The sequence below is a fragment of the Protopterus annectens genome, chromosome 2.part2 (genome assembly GCF_019279795.1).
Source record: "Protopterus annectens isolate FY-2018-M chromosome 2.part2, PAN1.0, whole genome shotgun sequence".
Taxonomy (NCBI): Eukaryota; Metazoa; Chordata; order Ceratodontiformes; family Protopteridae; genus Protopterus; species Protopterus annectens.
The window spans coordinates 165,894,128-165,914,358 of NC_056730.1; the positions used below are offsets into that span (position 1 = coordinate 165,894,128).

The 20,231-nt window shown below is 41.1% G+C and overlaps 1 protein-coding gene across 2 annotated transcripts in view; it reads left to right on the plus strand.

The window, feature by feature from the left end:
• Positions 1 to 20,231, plus strand: part of LOC122795581 — a 245,578-nt gene that overhangs the window by 33,571 nt on the left and 191,776 nt on the right. For both annotated transcript variants that reach the window (XM_044063829.1, XM_044063831.1), the window contains exon 3: positions 19,759 to 19,845. In XM_044063829.1, coding sequence (XP_043919764.1) covers positions 19,759 to 19,845 — 87 coding nt within the window. The remainder of the gene's footprint in view (positions 1 to 19,758; positions 19,846 to 20,231) is intronic.

Genomic DNA, 20,231 nt, shown 5'->3' on the forward strand with positions numbered 1-20,231 from the left:
TAAGGAAATACTGCCAACCCAGCTATCTGGAATTTTGTAAATAATTATATGTCATTTGTGAATGTTAATATGATTTATATAGAAGTGTGACAGAAGGAGGTACTGCCAGCACAGCTATCTGAAATTTAGTAAATAATCATATGTTATTTGTGAATATCAACATGATTCATATTCTTTCCTTACAAATGTATTGGAGTACTGTACAGGCACCCTAAACAGCCTTCTTTGGTCAGACTACCATTTGGATAATAGTAACATTACACAGTAGGATTGCACACCCTTTGTTAAGGGCCTTAAGTAGCTGATAAGAGTTGGCTGGTGGCAGTTAGAACCACCTTATAGTCTGGGCAGAAGAGGGTATAGCTAGTAAACCTGTGCTAACCTTTCCCAGGTGTGTGTGTGTCTGTATATCAATCAAATCTTTGTGTGTGTGTGTGTGTGTGTGTGTGTGTGTGTGGTGTGTGTGTCAGCTACTTGGGCAGGGACATGAAGCACTGGTTGGACAGAGAGGGTGCTGGAGGTTTTGGCTTGGCCACTCAGCTGAAATCTCCACCCTATAGCTGTGCCAGTGGGGAGTCTTATTGAGGATCTGGAGAAAGAGGGAGAAACCAGCCCCAGACTGACTGTGGTCTCTGTGTGCTCTTAAGGGAAATTGCACTTTACTGTGTGTATACTTGTCATTCTCCCAGTGTGTACATCTCCCACTGTTGCCAGTGGTGAGGATTGAGGCTCCCTGATTACTGGGCCAGTGCAGGGGTATCAGATATTAATTGGTTGGCAGTGGTGGGATAGTCACATCACATATTAAATGGCTTGTAGTGGCGTGGATATTGAATTCCTGTAGCCTGTAAACAGTGGTCACTGAAGGTGTTTGCACTCTCAGTCAGCTACACAGTGAACATTCAGAGTTCCATATTCCAATGGTTTTACTTTTTTTTTTTGTTAGCTTAGTTAGTTAGGGAAAGCAGACAAGCATGTCAGTAGAGGAGTTTGGCAAGCTGACAAGGAACCTGTTGGCTGAGATGTGCCGGGCTAAAGGACTGCTGCATGCCAACCTGACTAAGGCAGAAATTATTGTAGCCTTGGGGCAGTTATGCTTGCAGACCAGCAATCATGAGGACAACCAGACTGACCTTGGAGATGTACAAATCTCAGAAAATGGACAGTTCAACCTTTCCACAGAGGACTTAAAAATCCATCTGGAGTTAGAGACTTGAGCTGGAGATCAAGCATTTGGAAATGGAAACAGCAGAGAGACTGAGATGTCTGGAGGCTGAGGAAAATGAGAAACTGAAATGTCCGGAGGCTGAGGAGAATGAGAGGCAGAGGCAACATGAAAAGGAGATGCTGACTCATTACCAGGGTCATGGAGGTAATGGGGAAGGGAGCAACTGTACCCCAGAAGCAACAAAGGTCAGTACATTTCTTCAACAATTTAGAAGGGGGGACAATTTTGATATTTTCATTTATATGTTTGAAAGGGCATGTAAACAGTTTAATGTTGACCAAGGGCTCTGTTCCTGACCCCCTACTCCATGGTAAACCTGTAACTGCTATTTATAAATTGTCTGATACTGATTGCTTAAATTATAATACAGTAAAAATCTGTATTTTAGAATGTTTTGGGTTAGCTGAAGCTTATAGGAAAAGTTTTGTGAGCATAGACACAAGGCAGATAAAAATGTGTGTGAATATATTGCTAGACTAAGCACTTATTTTCATAGGTGGGTGATTGATGTCATGTCATCACTTCTGAAGGGCTGGCAGACCTTTGGTGAGGGAACAAGCCTTTAGCACTTTACCTGAGGACATGAGACTCTGTTTAGTTAGACAATGCAGTACTGCAGATGAGTGAGGGAAGAAGGGAGACCTATACCTAGCAAGCAGGGCATCACTGCACAGAATGGAATCGGATCCAATTGGTAGAGACATCACCACTACTAACAAGGATATTGGAGCACATAGAGTTACTAAACCTGACAGGGAGGGACCTTTTAGGGATTTTGTTACCCCTTTCCCGATACAGACGCCTCAGTTCAGGGGGAGATCGCGTTCCATGAGTCGAGGTCGACAGAAACGGAAGACCTCAGACACAGACATGGAGGGTCCCACCCTGAAGAAACTATGGGAAAAGAAAAGGAATCCATAGTAATTAATTTGTCTAAGAGGCGTCTAAATATTGATGAAGAGAATATACTCAATAGGGGTCTTAGTTTCATTCCCAGTCGCAGGAGTGAAATTTCTGATTCTATAATTGATGTGAGACTGTTCACTAGGAACATACAACTTAAGCTGGATTATGGTAGCAGGGTTATTGATATGAGCAATGTTTTTAAACCTGTTAGCACATATATCCCGATGTTACATCCTGTACTGGAGACCTTTACAAGACTTATAGAAAATGATCTTTATAGTTTTTACAACAACAATACTAAGAGATTCTATAGCAAAGGGAATCTCAATTTAGTAGAGAGACAGGTACTACAAGGTTTACGGGATGATGATTCCATCATTATTACTTCTGCTGATAAGGGCGGTTGTATTGTGCTCATGGATTATGAACACTACAAGAGGAATGTTAATAACCTACTTAGTGATAGTCTATCATACAGTAGATTGAACAGAGAAGATGTTCTAAGGAAAGTGCACTTAGTGTATGTTATGATAGATGATTTGCTTAAGAGTACAGTTATAGATAAAGGCACACACAAATATTTGAAGGTTGAACATCCCCTCATACCCACTTTAAGGGGCCTCCCGAAAGCACATAAAGATCCTTGCAACCCCCCTATGAGACCCATTGTATCGGGCCAGGGGTGGTTGACTGAACCATTCTCATTATATATTGAACACCATCTCAGACCTGTAGTAGATGAGAATCCTTTTATTCTCAAAGACAGTAAGGAGTTTCTCCTGCAGTTTTATGAGTACATTTCTGCACTAGATGAACATGATGATGATTACATCTTCGTCACGTTTGATGTGAACAGCCTGTTCACTGTCATTCCGAATGACAGGGGCGTTGACTGGGTCATGCAATATTTACAGAAATACACGGATTTGATGAAGGGATTAATAGAGCTCTTAGCTTTATTTTTAGAGACGGTATTGGAGAACAATGTCTTCATCTTTGATGGTGACATATATGTCCAAAATGATGGCGTAGCTATGGGCACTAGTTGTGCCAATAGCTACGCCAACATTGTGATGGCTTTTTGGGAGAAGGAGATACTCTTCAGATCAGGGTGGTTCAGACATCATGTCAGTTTCTACAGGAGATTTGTAGATGACCTCTTCCTGATATGGAGAGGTAATGACAGGGAGCTACTAGAGTTTGAGGAGTATATGAATGCTTCAGTAGACTTCTTGAGTTTTACTTCTAGTTCATCTAGGGAGTCTGTGGCATTTCTGGATGTTAACATCACGAGATTGGATAATGGGTTGGTGAATACCTCCATCCATAGGAAGAAATGCTATAGGAATACGCTCCTACACAGGGATAGCATGCATCCCAGGCATGTGTTTGAGAGCGTGGCCAGGAGTCAGTCAATGAGAGCCTCCAGACTGAACCCATCGGAGGAGGGTTTTGAGCTGGAGTTAGATGGGCTGACCCACAGGCTACAAGAAAGAGCCTATAGGATAGATGAGATTAAGAGAGCCATTGATGCTTCAGTTGAACTTAGGGGCACAAGAGCATGCCCGTATTTTTCGAATCAGGATCCCGCAATTCTGAGTGGAGCAAGTAATGATTCGGATGGTAACGTCAACAAGAAGGGAGATACACTTAGCATCCCTGTTTACTTTACTTCTGATGTTGGTTACATCAGAAGAATTATAGGTGACAGATGGGATGTTTTGAGGGCAGATGATGAGATCATGAGACTTGTGGGAGATAAACCGAGGTTCATGTACAAGAACATGAAAAACATCAAAAGGATACTACAGCCCAGGCCAGCTATAGAGAAGAGAATATTTTGTTATAATACCACTCCTTGTGGTGAATGTAATCAGTGTAGTTTCATCAACATCAATGATAGATTTAAATCCCCCCATGTTAACAAAGAGTTCCATTTTATGACAGGAACTAATTGTAAAAGCATTAATGTGATTTATTTAGCCCAGTGCGGAGCATGTGATGCGTTTTACGTAGGTAAAACAAATAGACAATTTAGGTTCCGCATCAGGGAACACATATACCACATCAGGACTGGTCAAGAACACAATGCCTTAGCTAGACATTGTGCAGAATTTGGTTCATCACACAAATTCAACTTTTTTGTCATACAACAGGTATATACCAGTCCGAGAGGAGGTGACTTGGAGGGACATACACTAGAATTAGAACTTAGATGGATTATCCGGTTAAGAGCAGATCGTCTACCGGGTCTGAACGATAAGATCAATATACAGACAGTACTGAAGAAACGGAGGCTAAGGGTGAAAGTGAAGTGAATTAATCACATACACCAGGTACATACACTGAATTGACCCCACCAGGGTTTGTCATTGACCATCTATGTTTTTAATGACATTAAAGTTTATATAGGTATGTGTATTTATTGTTTAGGGAGTCAATATACCTTCATCATGTTAGGATGCTCCTATGTTATGGATTTTACATAACCATGGGATAATATAAATTTATTTGTGTGGTTTACAGATTTATTTATTTATATATTTTTATGATTCATTTTATATTAAGCTTTTTATATTAAGCTTTGTGCATATAGAGTTTGGTTTGGAAACATATTTGTATATGGTTTCATTTTTTATATTTATTTTTATTCATCTACACCATTACTATATCTTTTAGTGTTTTTAAGTACACATCATGTTGTTTTACTTAGCGCTTAACACTGGGGGAGTTAATGAATGTTTGTTTCTTTAAATTATATGTGCATACAATTAAGCATATGACGTATTTTAATCATTTATTGATGGGAGTTATGTGTGTATATAAGTGACTGTTTATGGGGGCTTAAACACAGTCTGAAGAAGCCAATGAGGTGAAAGCGCTAACTGTGCCTATTAAAGAACGTTCGTTTTTATTTCTTTACTATCAGTGTGATACTTTGTCGTTTTGAACTGCTTTTGAACTACTTTTGAACTACATATGATGTTGTAGTAAGCCTGCCTTTATTTCCGTCACCTTATATGAGCAACCGACCTGTTTATTGGAGTTGGGTGACCGATATTTTGTCTGCTTGGATTTGGTTTGCTGCTTTTAGTTTATTGTTGATATTTTAGTGAATTGTGGGGTCTCCAGAAATAGTTGGTACTAAGGGGGATACTACATTAAGATAATTGAACTCATCTGTGTTATTCCTACTATTTATAAACATATAATTTAATTGTAATTGAATTTGATGGTAGGCCCTGTTAACCTATTCTTAGCCATAGGCTCATACGTGTCTTCGTTCAAGAAGTCAAAGATCCTTTTACTATAATCAGTGTTTGTCTTTGTGACATAAGGAAATACTGCCAACCCAGCTATCTGGAATTTTGTAAATAATTATATGTCATTTGTGAATGTTAATATGATTTATATAGAAGTGTGACAGAAGGAGGTACTGCCAGCACAGCTATCTGAAATTTAGTAAATAATCATATGTTATTTGTGAATATCAACATGATTCATATTCTTTCCTTACAAATGTATTGGAGTACTGTACAGGGCACTCCTAAACAGCCTTTCTTTTGGTCAGACTACCATTTGGATAATAGTAACATTACACAGTAGGATTGCACACCCTTTGTTAAGGGCCTTAAGTAGCTGATAAGAGTTGGCTGGTGGCAGTTAGAACCACCTTATAGTCTGGGCAGAAGAGGGTATAGCTAGTAAACCTGTGCTAACCTTTCCCAGGTGTGTGTGTGTCTGTATATCAATCAAATCTTTGTGTGTGTGTGTGTGTGTGTGTGTGTGTGTGTGTGTGTGTGTGTGTGTGTGTGTGTGTGTGTGTGTGTGTCAGCTACTTGGGCAGGGACATGAAGCACTGGTTGGACAGAGAGGGTGCTGGAGGTTTTGGCTTGGCCACTCAGCTGAAATCTCCACCCTATAGCTGTGCCAGTGGGGAGTCTTATTGAGGATCTGGAGAAAGAGGGAGAAACCAGCCCCAGACTGACTGTGGTCTCTGTGTGCTCTTAAGGGAAATTGCACTTTACTGTGTGTATACTTGTCATTCTCCCAGTGTGTACATCTCCCACTGTTGCCAGTGGTGAGGATTGAGGCTCCCTGATTACTGGGCCAGTGCAGGGGTATCAGATATTAATTGGTTGGCAGTGGTGGGATAGTCACATCACATATTAAATGGCTTGTAGTGGTGTGGATATTGAATTCCTGTAGCCTGTAAACAGTGGTCACTGAAGGTGTTTGCACTCTCAGTCAGCTACACAGTGAACATTCAGAGTTCCATATTCCAATGGTTTTACTTTTTTTTTTGTTAGCTTAGTTAGTTAGGGAAAGCAGACAAGCATGTCAGTAGAGGAGTTTGGCAAGCTGACAAGGAACCTGTTGGCTGAGATGTGCCGGGCTAAAGGACTGCTGCATGCCAACCTGACTAAGGCAGAAATTATTGTAGCCTTGGGGGCAGTTGCGTTGCAGACCAGCAATCATGAGGACAACCAGACTGACCTTGGAGATGTACAAATCTCAGAAAATGGACAGTTCAACCTTTCCACAGAGGACTTAAAAATCCATCTGGAGTTAGAGACTTGAGCTGGAGATCAAGCATTTGGAAATGGAAACAGCAGAGAGACTGAGATGTCTGGAGGCTGAGGAAAATGAGAAACTGAAATGTCCGGAGGCTGAGGAGAATGAGAGGCAGAGGCAACATGAAAAGGAGATGCTGACTCATTACCAGGGTCATGGAGGTAATGGGGAAGGGAGCAACTGTACCCCAGAAGCAACAAAGGTCAGTACATTTCTTCAACAATTTAGAAGGGGGGACAATTTTGATATTTTCATTTATATGTTTGAAAGGGCATGTAAACAGTTTAATGTTGACCAAGGGCTCTGTTCCTGACCCCCTACTCCATGGTAAACCTGTAACTGCTATTTATAAATTGTCTGATACTGATTGCTTAAATTATAATACAGTAAAAATCTGTATTTTAGAATGTTTTAAGTTAGCTGAAGCTTATAGGAAAAAGTTTTGTGAGCATAGACACAAGGCAGATAAAAATGTGTGTGAATATATTGCTAGACTAAGCACTTATTTTCATAGGTGGGTGATTGGATGTCATGTCATCACTTCTGAAGGGCTGGCAGACCTTTTGGTGAGGGAACAAGCCTTTAGCACTTTACCTGAGGACATGAGACTCTGTTTAGTTAGACAATGCAGTACTGCAGATGAGTGAGGGAAGAAGGGAGACCTATACCTAGCAAGCAGGGCATCACTGCACAGAATGGAACACCCACTGCTGTTCATGGGTCTAAGGGAACCCATGGTGGGCAGCCCAGACTGCCCCAATAGAGTCCACCAGTAGCAGGGGAAGCCACTAGTCCAGGTACTCATCCAGGACCAAGGGTTAAATGTTTTAAATGCAACCAGTAGGGCCATGTGGCATATATATGTCCATGGAGGCAAGGTGGGGAACAAAAGTTGGGAGAGCCAGTAAGTGGGAATGACAGAATGCCAGCAGTAAGTTGTCTTGAGACAACAACGGTACTAAACTGCCACAAGAGGTTATATCCCATCTTAGTAAATGGGAAAGAGGCCATTGCTAAGACAGACACAGCCTCTGACCTAACCATTGTAAAGCCTGCAATGGTTAAAGAGGAGCACAACTTGCTTGGGTAGTCTACTCCAGTCAGAGCTTTAGGAGGGACCCTATTCCAAATACCTTTGGCTAGGGTGGAAAAGGAAGCAAACAAGTAGGTGTGTTTGAGGATATCCCTGCAGATGTCCTGCTAGGGAATGATTTTGATAATTCAGTACCTTGTGTGCATACAGTTACATGCAGGCAGGCTTGGAGAGAAGCATGTGGATATGGTAGCCTGGGGGGACCCAGGCAGGCTTCACACTTGCAGCCAGGACTGGTGGAGTGGTTACTACAGGGAGGGAGCTACCCTGTAGCAGTGAGACTGAAGGTGAGCCACAGCGGCTTGTGGGTACTGATGTTCCCTTGGATAGTGTGACTGCAAGGGCAGAGGTGAGTAGTAGTACCCAGGCTGACAATTAGGTACAGCTGTCAGAGGATGCCAGACTTCCTGTGGAAGTGGCGCTGGGAAGGGTTATCAAGAGAAAGTTGAGACAGGCTTAGCTCTCAGACCCTACATTACAAGGCATGAGGGCGGTAGCTAGTAAGGTACCTGATTCTCAAGGGAAGGGGGAATATGTATACTGGGACAAATAGCTACTGTATAGAGAATGGACCCCTGAGGGAGGGCTAGAGGATGAGAGAATGCAGCAGTTGGTAGTGCCCAGTGCCTACCATCTGGAATTCCTAACCCAAGCACATGATATTCCCTTTGCAGGTCATATGGACATAAAATGTACAAAGAGACATATTATGCAGAACTTTTATTGGCTTGGGATTTCTAGAGATTTAACAGGGTACTGCAGGACGTGTGAGCAATACCAAAAGGTAGGCAAGGCAGGAGTCAAGGTGAAAGCTCCTTTGTTGCCTTTGCCTGTGACTGAGGAGCCATTTTAGAGGATAGCTATGGATATTGTGGGGCCTCTGAGTACCCCAAGTTCCACAGGGAAAATGTGTATCCTACTGGTAGTAGATTATGCTACCAGATACCTTGAGGCAGTGGTTGTGTCCTCCATTGAGGCAGAAAAGGTGGCAAATGCTTTGTTACAGATTTTCAGCAGGGTAGGTTTCCCAAAATAAATACTTACTGTCAGAGGTGCCAATTTCACATTAGACCTGCTGGCTTGTCTATGGAAGTACTATGGATGAAGCATCTAAAGACCACTCCCCCTACCATCCCCAGCATAATGATCTTGTTGAGAGTTTAAACTCTACACTCAAGATGATGTTATGGGCATTTGCAGACCAGTTCAGGAGGGAATGGGACAAATATTTGCCCCATCTGTTGTTTGATTACCGATAGGTGCCCAGGAATCCACAGGTTTTTCACCCTTTGAGTTGCTGTATGGGCATAGGGTGAGGGGACCTCCAGATTTGATTTGAGATGAGTGGGAGGGTGAGTGCGAATCACACAAGGAGTCTGTTGTGGCATATGTCCTAAACCTCAGGACAAGGCTCAGGGAACTCATGGGCTTGGCCCAGAAGAACCTGGCAAAAGCCCAACAGCAGAAAAAGGTCTTGCATGATAGGAATGCTTGCGCTACAGAGTATGCTGTAAGGGCAGCAGGTTATGAGTCTCATTCCTTTCAAACACAACAAGCTGCAGGCAGCTTGGGAGGGACCCTACAAAGTGGTAAAGAAGGTCAGTGATGTTACCTATATGGTAAAACTGCTATGCAGGAGTCATTTGCACAAATTGTACCATGTTAACATGATGAGACCTTACCACAATAGGGAGGCCCTTGTGCTGAGTATTTGCAGCGGATGGCAGGAGGAGTCTGAGGGGGATCCCCTCAGTGAGTCTCAGACTGAAACCTCAGAGGAAGGGGTAACAATGTACCAGCAGCCATCCCCTAACCAGATCCAAAAGGTTTGAGCAGTGTTACAGGAGTTTGTGGACATGTTTACTGGGAAACCAGGGTGCACCCACCTGGTGCAGCACCATGTGGATACAGGACCTCAAAGGCTTATTAAGCCAGACCCTTATAGGGTGCCTGAGACAGTCAAACAGACTCTGAGGAAGGAGATACAGAAAATGTTTGAACTAGGGATAATCCAGTAGTCCCTGGGCCTCCCCAGTGATGCTGGTACCAAAGAAGGATGGCAGCACCAGGTTCTAGGTGAACTACAGGAAATTAAATAGCCACACAGAGTCAGATGCTTACCCCATGCCTAGGAAAAATGAAGCCCTAGAGTAGCTGGGTGTGTCTAAGTATCTTACCACCATTGATCTTACCAAGGGTTGTTGGCAGGTGCCCTTGACTACCAGTGCTAGAGAGAGGTCAGCTTTTGTGACTCTGTTTGGCTTGTATGAGATCATGAAGATGCCCTTTGGGATGAAAAATGCCCCAGCAACTTTCCAGAGGCTGGCAGATTGTATCGTAGCATTAGCAGGAGAGTTTGCCCTTGCTTAACTAGATGATGTTGCCATCCACAACCATTCCAGGCAAGAGCACCTTCAGCATGTCAGTGAGGTGCTGGGCAGACTACAGAGGGCAGGGTTGACCATTAAGCCCAGTAAGTGTCAGGTGGGTATGGCAGAGGTCTCCTACCTGAGACATAGAGTGGGGAGTGGTAAGATCAGGACAGAAACTGCTCAAGTGAAAGCCATTCATGCATGGCCTACCCTGGTTACCAAAAAGCAGGTGAGGACATTCTAAGGGAAAACAGGGTACTACAAAATTTTGCCCCCCATTATAGTACCATAGCTGCTCCCCTCACATACCTGGCAAGGAAAAACAAGCCAGATAAGGTAGTGTGGACCTCAGCATGTGAACAAGCATTCTAGCAGCTTAAAGGAGCTGTGGGAGGACCCCCTGTGTTAGCCAGTCTAGATTACAGCAAAGAATTTTCTGTGCAGGTGGATGCTTCAAACCATGGGGTGGGTGCTGTACTCAGCCAGGTTTCCTCAGAGGAGGAAGAGCACCCAGTGGTATATCTCAGTCATAGGCTCCAACCCAAGGAGGAATGCTATGCAGCTGTAGAAAAGGAATGTCTAGCTATAGTGTGGGCATTGTAGAAACTTCAGCCTTATCTGTATGGAAGGAAATTCATTGTAGTTACAGACCACAAGCCCTTAACTTGGCTACATTGAGCCAGCTAGCAAAATGCCAAGTTACTAAGGTGGCGGCTAGGGTTACCGGCATATGATAAGACAGTGCAGTACCATAGTGGCATCAGCAATGCCAAGGCAGCTGGAATCTCAAGACAGGAAATGGGGTAAGGTATTCCCAGATAGGCCCAACCTTCTCAAGCAACGTTTCTCAAGAGTCACTTGAAAAACTAGCTTACGTTATCGGGGGTGGGGGGAAATGTGACATAGGGAAATACTGCCAGCCCAGCTATCTGGAATTTTGTAAATAATTATATGTCATTAGTGAATATCAACATGATTCATATGCCTGTCTTACAAATGTATTAGAGTACTTGTATATGTATTTGGTGATACTGTACAGGCCACTCCTAAATAGCCTTGTTCTTGGTCAGACTAACATCTGAATAATAATAACATTGCACAGTAGGATTGGATACCCTTTATTAAGGGCCTTAAGTAGCTGATAAGAGTTGGCTGGTGGCAGTCCGAACTACCTTATTGTCTGGCCAAAAGGGGGAATAGCTACAAAACCTGTGCCAGCCTTTCCTGTGTGTGTGTGTGTGTGTGTGTGTGTGTGTGTGTGTGTGTGTGTGTGTGTGTGTGTGTGTTTGCATATCAATCAAATCTCAAACTGTGTGTGTGTGTGTGTGTGTGTGTGTGTGTGTGTGTGTGTGTGTGTGTGTGTGTGTGTGTGTGTGTGTGTGTGTGTGTGTGTGTGTGTGTGCGTGCTACTTGGACAGGGACATGAAGCACTAGTTGGACAGAGAGGGTGCTGGGAGATTTGGCTTGACCACTCAGCTGAGATCTCAACCCTATAGCTACAACAGTGGGGAATCTTATTGGGAATCTGGAGAAAGAGGGAGAAACCAGCCCCAGACTGACTGTGGTCTCTATGTGCTCTTAAAGGAAATTGCACTTTACTTTGTGTATACTTGTCATCCTCCCAGTGTGTACATACCCCACTGTTGCCAGTGGTGAGAATTGAGGCTCCTTGATTACTGGGCAGGGACTTCACAGTCTTTATCACCAACCCACCTCATTTATCTGGTTTTATAATTTTACATCCCTTCTGTTTCATTTCTTTGATGAGAATTCTTTCCATATAATCATAATCATATTTCATATTTGCTTTGTTAACTATGTTATGCAAATATGTTTCACATTTTTTTTCATAAAGTTATAGTAATGGCTCACGGGGGGAGTTAAATACACTAGACATTCTGAGATTAGTTTCTGCATATGCGCCTTCATTGACCATTAAAGAGATATTCCATTTTCTAATGTAATACTTTAAATTAATTAGCACATTTGCTATATCAGCTTTTTGAGATAAAACAAAAGACATACCTTTGGAAAAATGTTTTATGTTTATTGTGTATATCACTTTAAATTAATTGTATTTTTAACGGGTTTTAAATATCATGTGACTGGGTAAACTTTATTTAAAGCATAAACACCAAGACTTGGAGACAGCTGTATAATCCAGTACAACAAATTTTAATTATAATTAACACAGGCGCTTTCGTGGGCAACCCCACTTCTTCAGAATCAGCACAAAATTTAAAACAGACCCTTCGCTTATATATACACCCCCTTAAAAACATGTGACTCAGACAACCAATGCCTTCTCACAATATGAACATTCACTATTTATATAGAATGAAACACAACATAGTACATGGTTGTAAATGTAAAAAATACATTAACACCAACTTCATAAAACATGAGCATAAATAATTTATATATGTATAGAAATATATAATAATACATAATAGTGTATGTGAGGCAGAGCACCTCGCTGGCTTTGTTCAAGAGAAATCTTGACCAATGGATGGGAGATCGCAGGTATACCCCAGGGATCACCTCAGTGTCACTGCTTGACAGAGGCACAGCTAAATAATGGGCATAGTATCCTTCAAACTAAAGGGGTGGCGAAAGTCACAAAACTCTGGGCTAGGCTTATAAATGCCCTAGGGCAGATAGCCTAGTATGAACCTATAAACCTATGAACCTATAAAATTTGTTGTACTGGATTCTACAGCTGTCTCCAAGTCTTGGTGTTTTTGCTTCAGTTTTAGACATCTGTTTTATGCAGGACAAGTGAGTCTTAGAGCTTTGGTGGCGGTTTTAAACTTTATTTAAACTTTTTGTATCTATGTTTTACTATCTGAAGAAGTCTTACACATATAAAAGACAAAATAGCTCATTAAATCTTTATAAGCAGCAAAGTTTGGTGAATTTGTTTTTTTCTTGTATTTTCTTCTTATGTGGGACACTGTTATTAGCATTTTCTCCTCGACAAATACTGCTGATGTCATCAGTTATATCAGATTTGTGGATATTCAGTACTTCTTCTAGGGCAGGGTCAGAGACTGGCCTGGAGGGAAGGCAGATATCACCTCATCCTATCTGAGACAGATTACAGTGACATGGCATTTAATCTAGCCACATACATCATAGCATGGTTTGCAGGCACTGTGTTTTCTTGATGAGATAGCCCTGTGGTCTCTCCAGCTGCTGCATGTGTCTGGTGAGGTACATGCAAAAGAGAGCATTATACTGTATTAGTATTCTGATGAGGTTTGAGTACAGTGCTGTCATACAGTCCTAAGATGTGAACATGATGACATGAATTATGATGTGCACAGCAGATGCTTTTATTAGCTGTCTGAACAATTGGTGTTCAAAGTTCAGATTGCTATCTGCATGTGCTGCCAGTGCTTGCATCACTGGGTTTCAGCATAGAAAGACTTTTGTCAATGCTGTGATTAACAAGGAATTCCACTTTTCAGACAGACAATATAAATAAGAGAAACCTAGTCAATAAATCTGGTATAAATTCCAAAACGACACATTTCTGCATTTATTTGTAGATCATACACTTGTGTCACCAATCATTTAGCTATGTTATCAACTCATGTATTATGTTATCATCATTGGTAGACTCAATAATTGCACCCAATATGCAAGAATCGGCAAACTTGGTAAGCCATATACTTTAACCTGAACTGTCGAGAAATAGAGTCCAAACAGTGATATACCAAGCACATACCCCCAGGGCTTGCCAGTGGCGACAGCTCTACTAGTACAAGTTGATTCACCAGTTTTCACAGTGTGTGTTCTGTCGGTGAGCCCATTGGTTACCCATCTAGTGACGTACGGATTAATCCCTATCTTGGGGGGGGGGGCGTTGAATGACACTTGCAGTGGAAGTTGTATCAAAACCCTAGGCCAGATCATGATAGCAGCATGCACTGTCTTACCTTCATCCAGGCTTACCTCACAGATTGGGTCTATATTACATAGTCGAATTATGGCAACTTCGAACGTGATATGGTCGAAACCATAAGTTCGAAGTTGTCATACATCGATTTGAAAAAAAAAAAAAGAAAAGAAAAAGAACATACTTGAGGGTTACACTCCCCACATGAGAAGCAGCACCCCCACACCCCCCACTCTTTAAATATACCAACTCGGAGGTCATGCTACAATGCAGTAAAGGAAATTTTCCCTTTACTGCACTGTAGCACAACCTCAGAGTTGGTTCCTTTACTGCACTGTAGCATGACCTTGGAGTTGGTATATTTAAAGAGCAGGGGGTGTGGGGGTGCAGGGGGGCTTGCCCCCTGCATATAACCTTTTATTTTTTTTCCATTTTTTTTTAAATTTTTTTATACATAGTCGAAGTTCTGTAACTTCGGACATATGTGTTCGCACATATGGTAGTTGAAGTTACGGAACTTCGACTATATAATATAGACCCTTACAGATTCACTGAGCTGTAACAACATCACAGATCACCTATGGCATGACTCAGGACATATGCCTTCCTGATATGGTTGAATCCGTACTTCAACACACCTTCCACATGGGCTATGTTTCTGTAGAAGGGTGTACATCAACATGCACACATCTGAATTGGGGAGACAGCACCTGATGCATGTGTGTATAAAGACATCCTGACTCTCCTCAACTGTGAGGTAGATCAACATGTCATCATAGACCTCATCTAAATGGACACTAGTAATATTCAAGCTGCATGCAACAGACCTGTGTGAGTCATTAATGCTAAATCATGCCTGTTCATGGGTATTTACTAGGCTAACAACCACAAGGCCCTTTTTAAGCCTAGCCATGCATCACAAATTTCTGACAAGTTCTGATACCCTTGATAAGTGTAAACATGTTACAACTGATAGATGCTGTGGAACTTGACCAGGTCAAGGCATTTGACACAAATCCACAATGAGTTATTCAATCAGCACTGTCATATGTGGCCATAAACAGCTATATTACCAACTGGGTAGTCCAGTGTATCACATAAGTGGCATCTCTCTATGTTGGAATGTGTGAAGTGATCTATATCTTAGGCCCATTGATCAGGTACATACATGAGGGCTGTCTGCTAGGCCCTTTCCTGTCCATCATTTAAGTGCTGGACATCACAGATGACATATACATTCTGGGTCAAAACAACTGCCTGTAGGCCTACAGATTGTCGGCCATCATTGACTCCAACTGTGATAGTAGTATTATACAGACAGTGTCAACACACACCAAATATTACTGCCACAACCAGTGATAACACCTGCAATGACAAGAAAGCATGGGGAGAGTTGTTAAGTCAGGTACACAAACACACAACCCAAGTATAATGTAGACATCACACCCTATCATCAGACCAATATGTATGTGACCCATGTCATGGGGTACATGGTAAGTGGAACATCCACCAGCATGTGGTCACAGTGCTGACTACTCCTTTGAATGTAAAACAAGTACTGGATATGTGAAGGACATCCACATCAGAGGCTGTAATGCCTTCATAGTTCAAAGACTTCATCACATCAATAACTAAGTACAATGCACCCTTCTCCATGTACCTCCCGACACATCTTCCAGTGATATGTAACTGAAGTGTACCACATTTGTTACAGTGCCCTGTCACACTGCTTATTCGCCATACCTAGGTATTCTTTCTGGGAATATACATGACTGACTGATGGTGAGGAACATCAGTCGAGTTTTTACACCAGACTTATGTGTGCTACCTGTTCTGCTGATGCACACATGACAAACATAAGTGTTTGACAACATTAATGGCATTCATATCATTTGTGACAGTGTGGATTGTGCCATATAGATACACACACACACACACACACACACACACACACACACACACACACACACACACACACACACACACACATATAGTGAGAGAGATATGGCACAATCCACAGATATATATGGCACAATCCACATGCACACCAGACAACTAGCCTTATTGCTCATAATGTCACATGTAGGTGAAGCAGTGATAGCAGTGTTCCTCAACACCTGCAGCAGATGTTACCATGCCAGGGAAATATGCATGCATCGAGTGTAGATGTATCATAATAGCTGTTCATGTGTGTGTGTGTGTGTGTGTGTGTGTGTGTGTGTGTGTGTGTGTGTGTGTGTGTGTGTGTGTGTGAGCAGACTCATCTCATCACTTTAAATCACATATGTTATGTCGTAGGCATGGGATTAATGGTTGTATTATTCTGATATTGTTCATGATTGTGATCAATTCTTTTAATGTTTTCCATGAGCCTTTACCTGTGCCCACCTTGCTGGAGATCTTTGCTGAGAGTACACACATATTCAGGTCCTATCAGTTTGCACAGCTTCACAATTTGCACCTTAACCCAACTGTATGTCAGATCCCTGATAGATGTCCTCTGCATTATTTATGTAAGGATGTTTATCTCATACAGGCAACATCCCCATTGTTATGTCACTTTGTGTGACAGTCATATAAAACACATTTTCACTGTAAAGTCCCTACTATACCATATGGATATGCGATTGGTGTTGCTGCTACAACCATCTTCCACTGACATGCCCTTATCTGTTGTACATTAGGTTGTTTCATCTGTCCTCATTCCCTGTGTTCAGTCCTACAATTCATCTGTGTGCCCCTTTTCAATACATACACTTCACATGCATGCTCATTTTACATGGCAGTCCATGTACCACTACAGATCATTTACCCAACTTCAGTACAGAATGCCAGGAATGGGATATCACAATACTCTGCACTATAGATGCACTGTCCTGTACTGTGTTTCGACCACGTTTCGCATTCATACTTCTCAATTGTCTAGATATTTCCAGGATGTCCAGATGTGTTCCTTATCAAATTTATGGCTTTCTGCTATATCATTGAGATGATCTCAAGACTGATGTGAGTCAATATTATATACATTTGAGTTCATACCTCTCAGCTGTCCTGATTTGTGCAGAATGTCCAGTTTTTGTCTCATATTTTTGAACTTTTCTTCATAATATTTTGGTTTTCTGGCAATTCATTGACATGTCTTTGTGGACTGAAGTCAAAAACTGATGACAGACATTTGAGTTTCAAACTTCATGCTCCTTAGAAAATTAATGCTACTGTAAAACCTATTATTCTATCAACTTTCTAAGTTTGAAAGAGCAATATTAGAATCTGTCCCTGTTTTGGGCCCTTTGTCCCCTCATTATTTATGGCTTTGTCCAGATTTCCTGCTCTAAGAGGTTGAGAGGTATGTTTGGGTTTCATTATACCACATTTATATGCAACATCTATGTCAAGTATGTCTCTATTTTTGATTAGTTGTCCCCACATTATGTTGGCCTTTATGCAGATGTGTTGCACTAACAAATTGACAGCTATCTGTGAAACCCTGATGATCATCGTGGCATTCCAGGAAAATCCATGGACCATAGGTGCTCTGCTTTAAACAGAATTGCTATCCATGTTCACTTACATGGTTTTCTGTCTGGCAACACAATTGTGATTATACAGAGAAATATAATGGCTAATTTGATAGTGTGTGTGTGTGTGTGTGTGTGTGTGTGTGTGTGTGTGTGTGTGTGTGCGCGCTCAAGTGTGTGTGTGTGTGTGTGTGTGTGTGTGTGTTCCTTCATGTGTACATACCTTTATGTCTTATAATGGTTGGGATAGCAATGAGATAAAATACATTACAGTGACTATTATTTATGTATTAAACCATTTATTTGATCACAAATGGACTTTTGTTTATTTGCAAATTTTTCAGGTGAGGCTTGAGGTGGTATTCATACTGAGGAGGGGAAATTTGGCCAAGACACTGGGAAACTTCCTGTCTTCTTTTTCGGTGAGTGCCATGAGATCTTTTACATCTACCTAAATTTCCAGTAACTCACAGATGGAGCTTCAGTTTAACATCTCATCCAAGGAATGGCACACTCTGGAATGTAGCACCCCACTAATGCTGCAGTGTCAGTATTAGAAAGATTAGTCCAACTGCTTGGTGTGGAATAGAAACCACAACTTTTTCCACCAAAGGCAAGGTGGTTACCTATCGATTTACTAAGACATCTAAGCTACATCTAGTCAACACGTGAATTTAATGTGTGAGTGTGTGTGTCCATGTGCATGCACGTGAGCATGTGTGTGTGTGTGTGTGTGTGTGTGTGTGTGTGTGTGTGTGTGTGTGTGTGTGTGTGTGTGTGTGCATGCGCGTGCACGTGCACAGGTATTTTCAATATTTGAATAACTTATATTTGGGTTGTAAAATGCTTTCACCATCAAATATTAATTATCCTAGACCAACTCTGAAACATTAGATGGAAGAACTGTTTTACATCAAAAATATAAAACAATATGTATATGCTAAAAGCAAAACAAATACAAAACAAATTAATAGGTAGCCCATTTTTAAGTACACTAAGAACCACCAGTTTAAGTGTTACACAGAAATATCTGACCTGGCAGGGAGGAGTTCACTATTTCCCTTTAATGACATCTGTTGGGTACTATTGCTTCCATGACTAGGATTCATGTCAATTTGCTGAAAGCAATTTTGTCGACTGCAGAAAACTCAAAACCAGTTCACTGATACCACCTACAGTGAACATTAAAAGATTTTTTTTGCAGGGAGGCAAGCCCACCAGCACCCCCCCCCAGTGAAGAAATACCGCCACCCTTCCCTCCAGAATTATATATATATATATATATATATATATATATATATATATATATATATATATATATATATATATATATATATATATATATATATATATATATATATATATATATATATATATATATATATATATATACCAAGTTCAAGATTACACAACAGTGAACAGAAAGGCAATCTGTATTGTCAACAAAAGTGGTTACAGCAAACTGCCTTTGATTTCTTTCCTTTTGCTGAAACTACCTTTGACAAGATGACATGCTCTCTGTGTTTTTTGGTGGCTGTGACTGGGGTAACAGACTTTTCTCTCATTATCTTGTGTTGTACCATTCAAAGTTGCTGACTGCACTGCTCCTGACACTCATTTTGTGTTACCCATGCACAATATGAAACAAGAAAACATTTCATTCTTGTTAGCATATTCACCTATTTTAACAGGAGATCTTGAAAAGTTGAGCTGTACTTTAAGACAAAACTACCCACCATCCCTGTAAAAAAAAACAAAGATGAAACCACAAACAGCAGTATAAATCCAATAGCCTTTTAATGCTGCTCCACACACTAAGCGCTTTCACCATAAATCAATGGCATCATCAGAGTCCACCATCCCTTTGACCCTGCAGATTTAGTAGACAGTTGTTACCATTAGAAAGCACCCACTAATTTCTTTTAGCACTCCAACTGGTTATAGAAAACTTGTAAAATGATGTCTTTTGGTACACTTCTGGTACAAAACTGAAATGGAAGATAGGGCTTGCATGTGACTGGTTTTATTTTTCTACCAGCAATGTTTCACCAGTTTTGCTAAATAAGTTATGGACATACCAAAGATCAAGATGCCTGTCTATGTTGTGTTTATTTAATAGTAAATAAATAATTACCTATGTTAACAGTGTTAATATTTTCTTCCAGGACCACATCAGTTTCCAATTGTTTTGGCATACTTGGCAATGGCAATTTCCCTCCTGAGCATGTTCGCTTGCATCTGCCACAGTGAAGGTAAGACTATCAGAAAAATTCAGTGAGTCTTCCTATATAATGTTTCTGCACCTTAGTTTGTGATTTGAGAATTTCAAGATGACAGAACAGAAAGGAATTAATTTATTTTTGAATGATATGGCACATGATAAACAAAATTAGAATACTTATTGACATCAAGTAGTCAGTGAAAAGAGACAGCACAAGAAGGACACAGTACTTCAGACATTTAATAGTCAGCACAAGCATTGTGGTAGGACTATTCTTGAATTCAGAAAGTGCGCACATAGTGTATACTTTGTGGTCACCTTTATGAATCCACCCTTTAGTCTTCTAAATATGAAATAATTGCTCAGAGTAGCAAGATAGCTGTCTTTTGTTATTATTTGTATATTTATTGGTCTTGC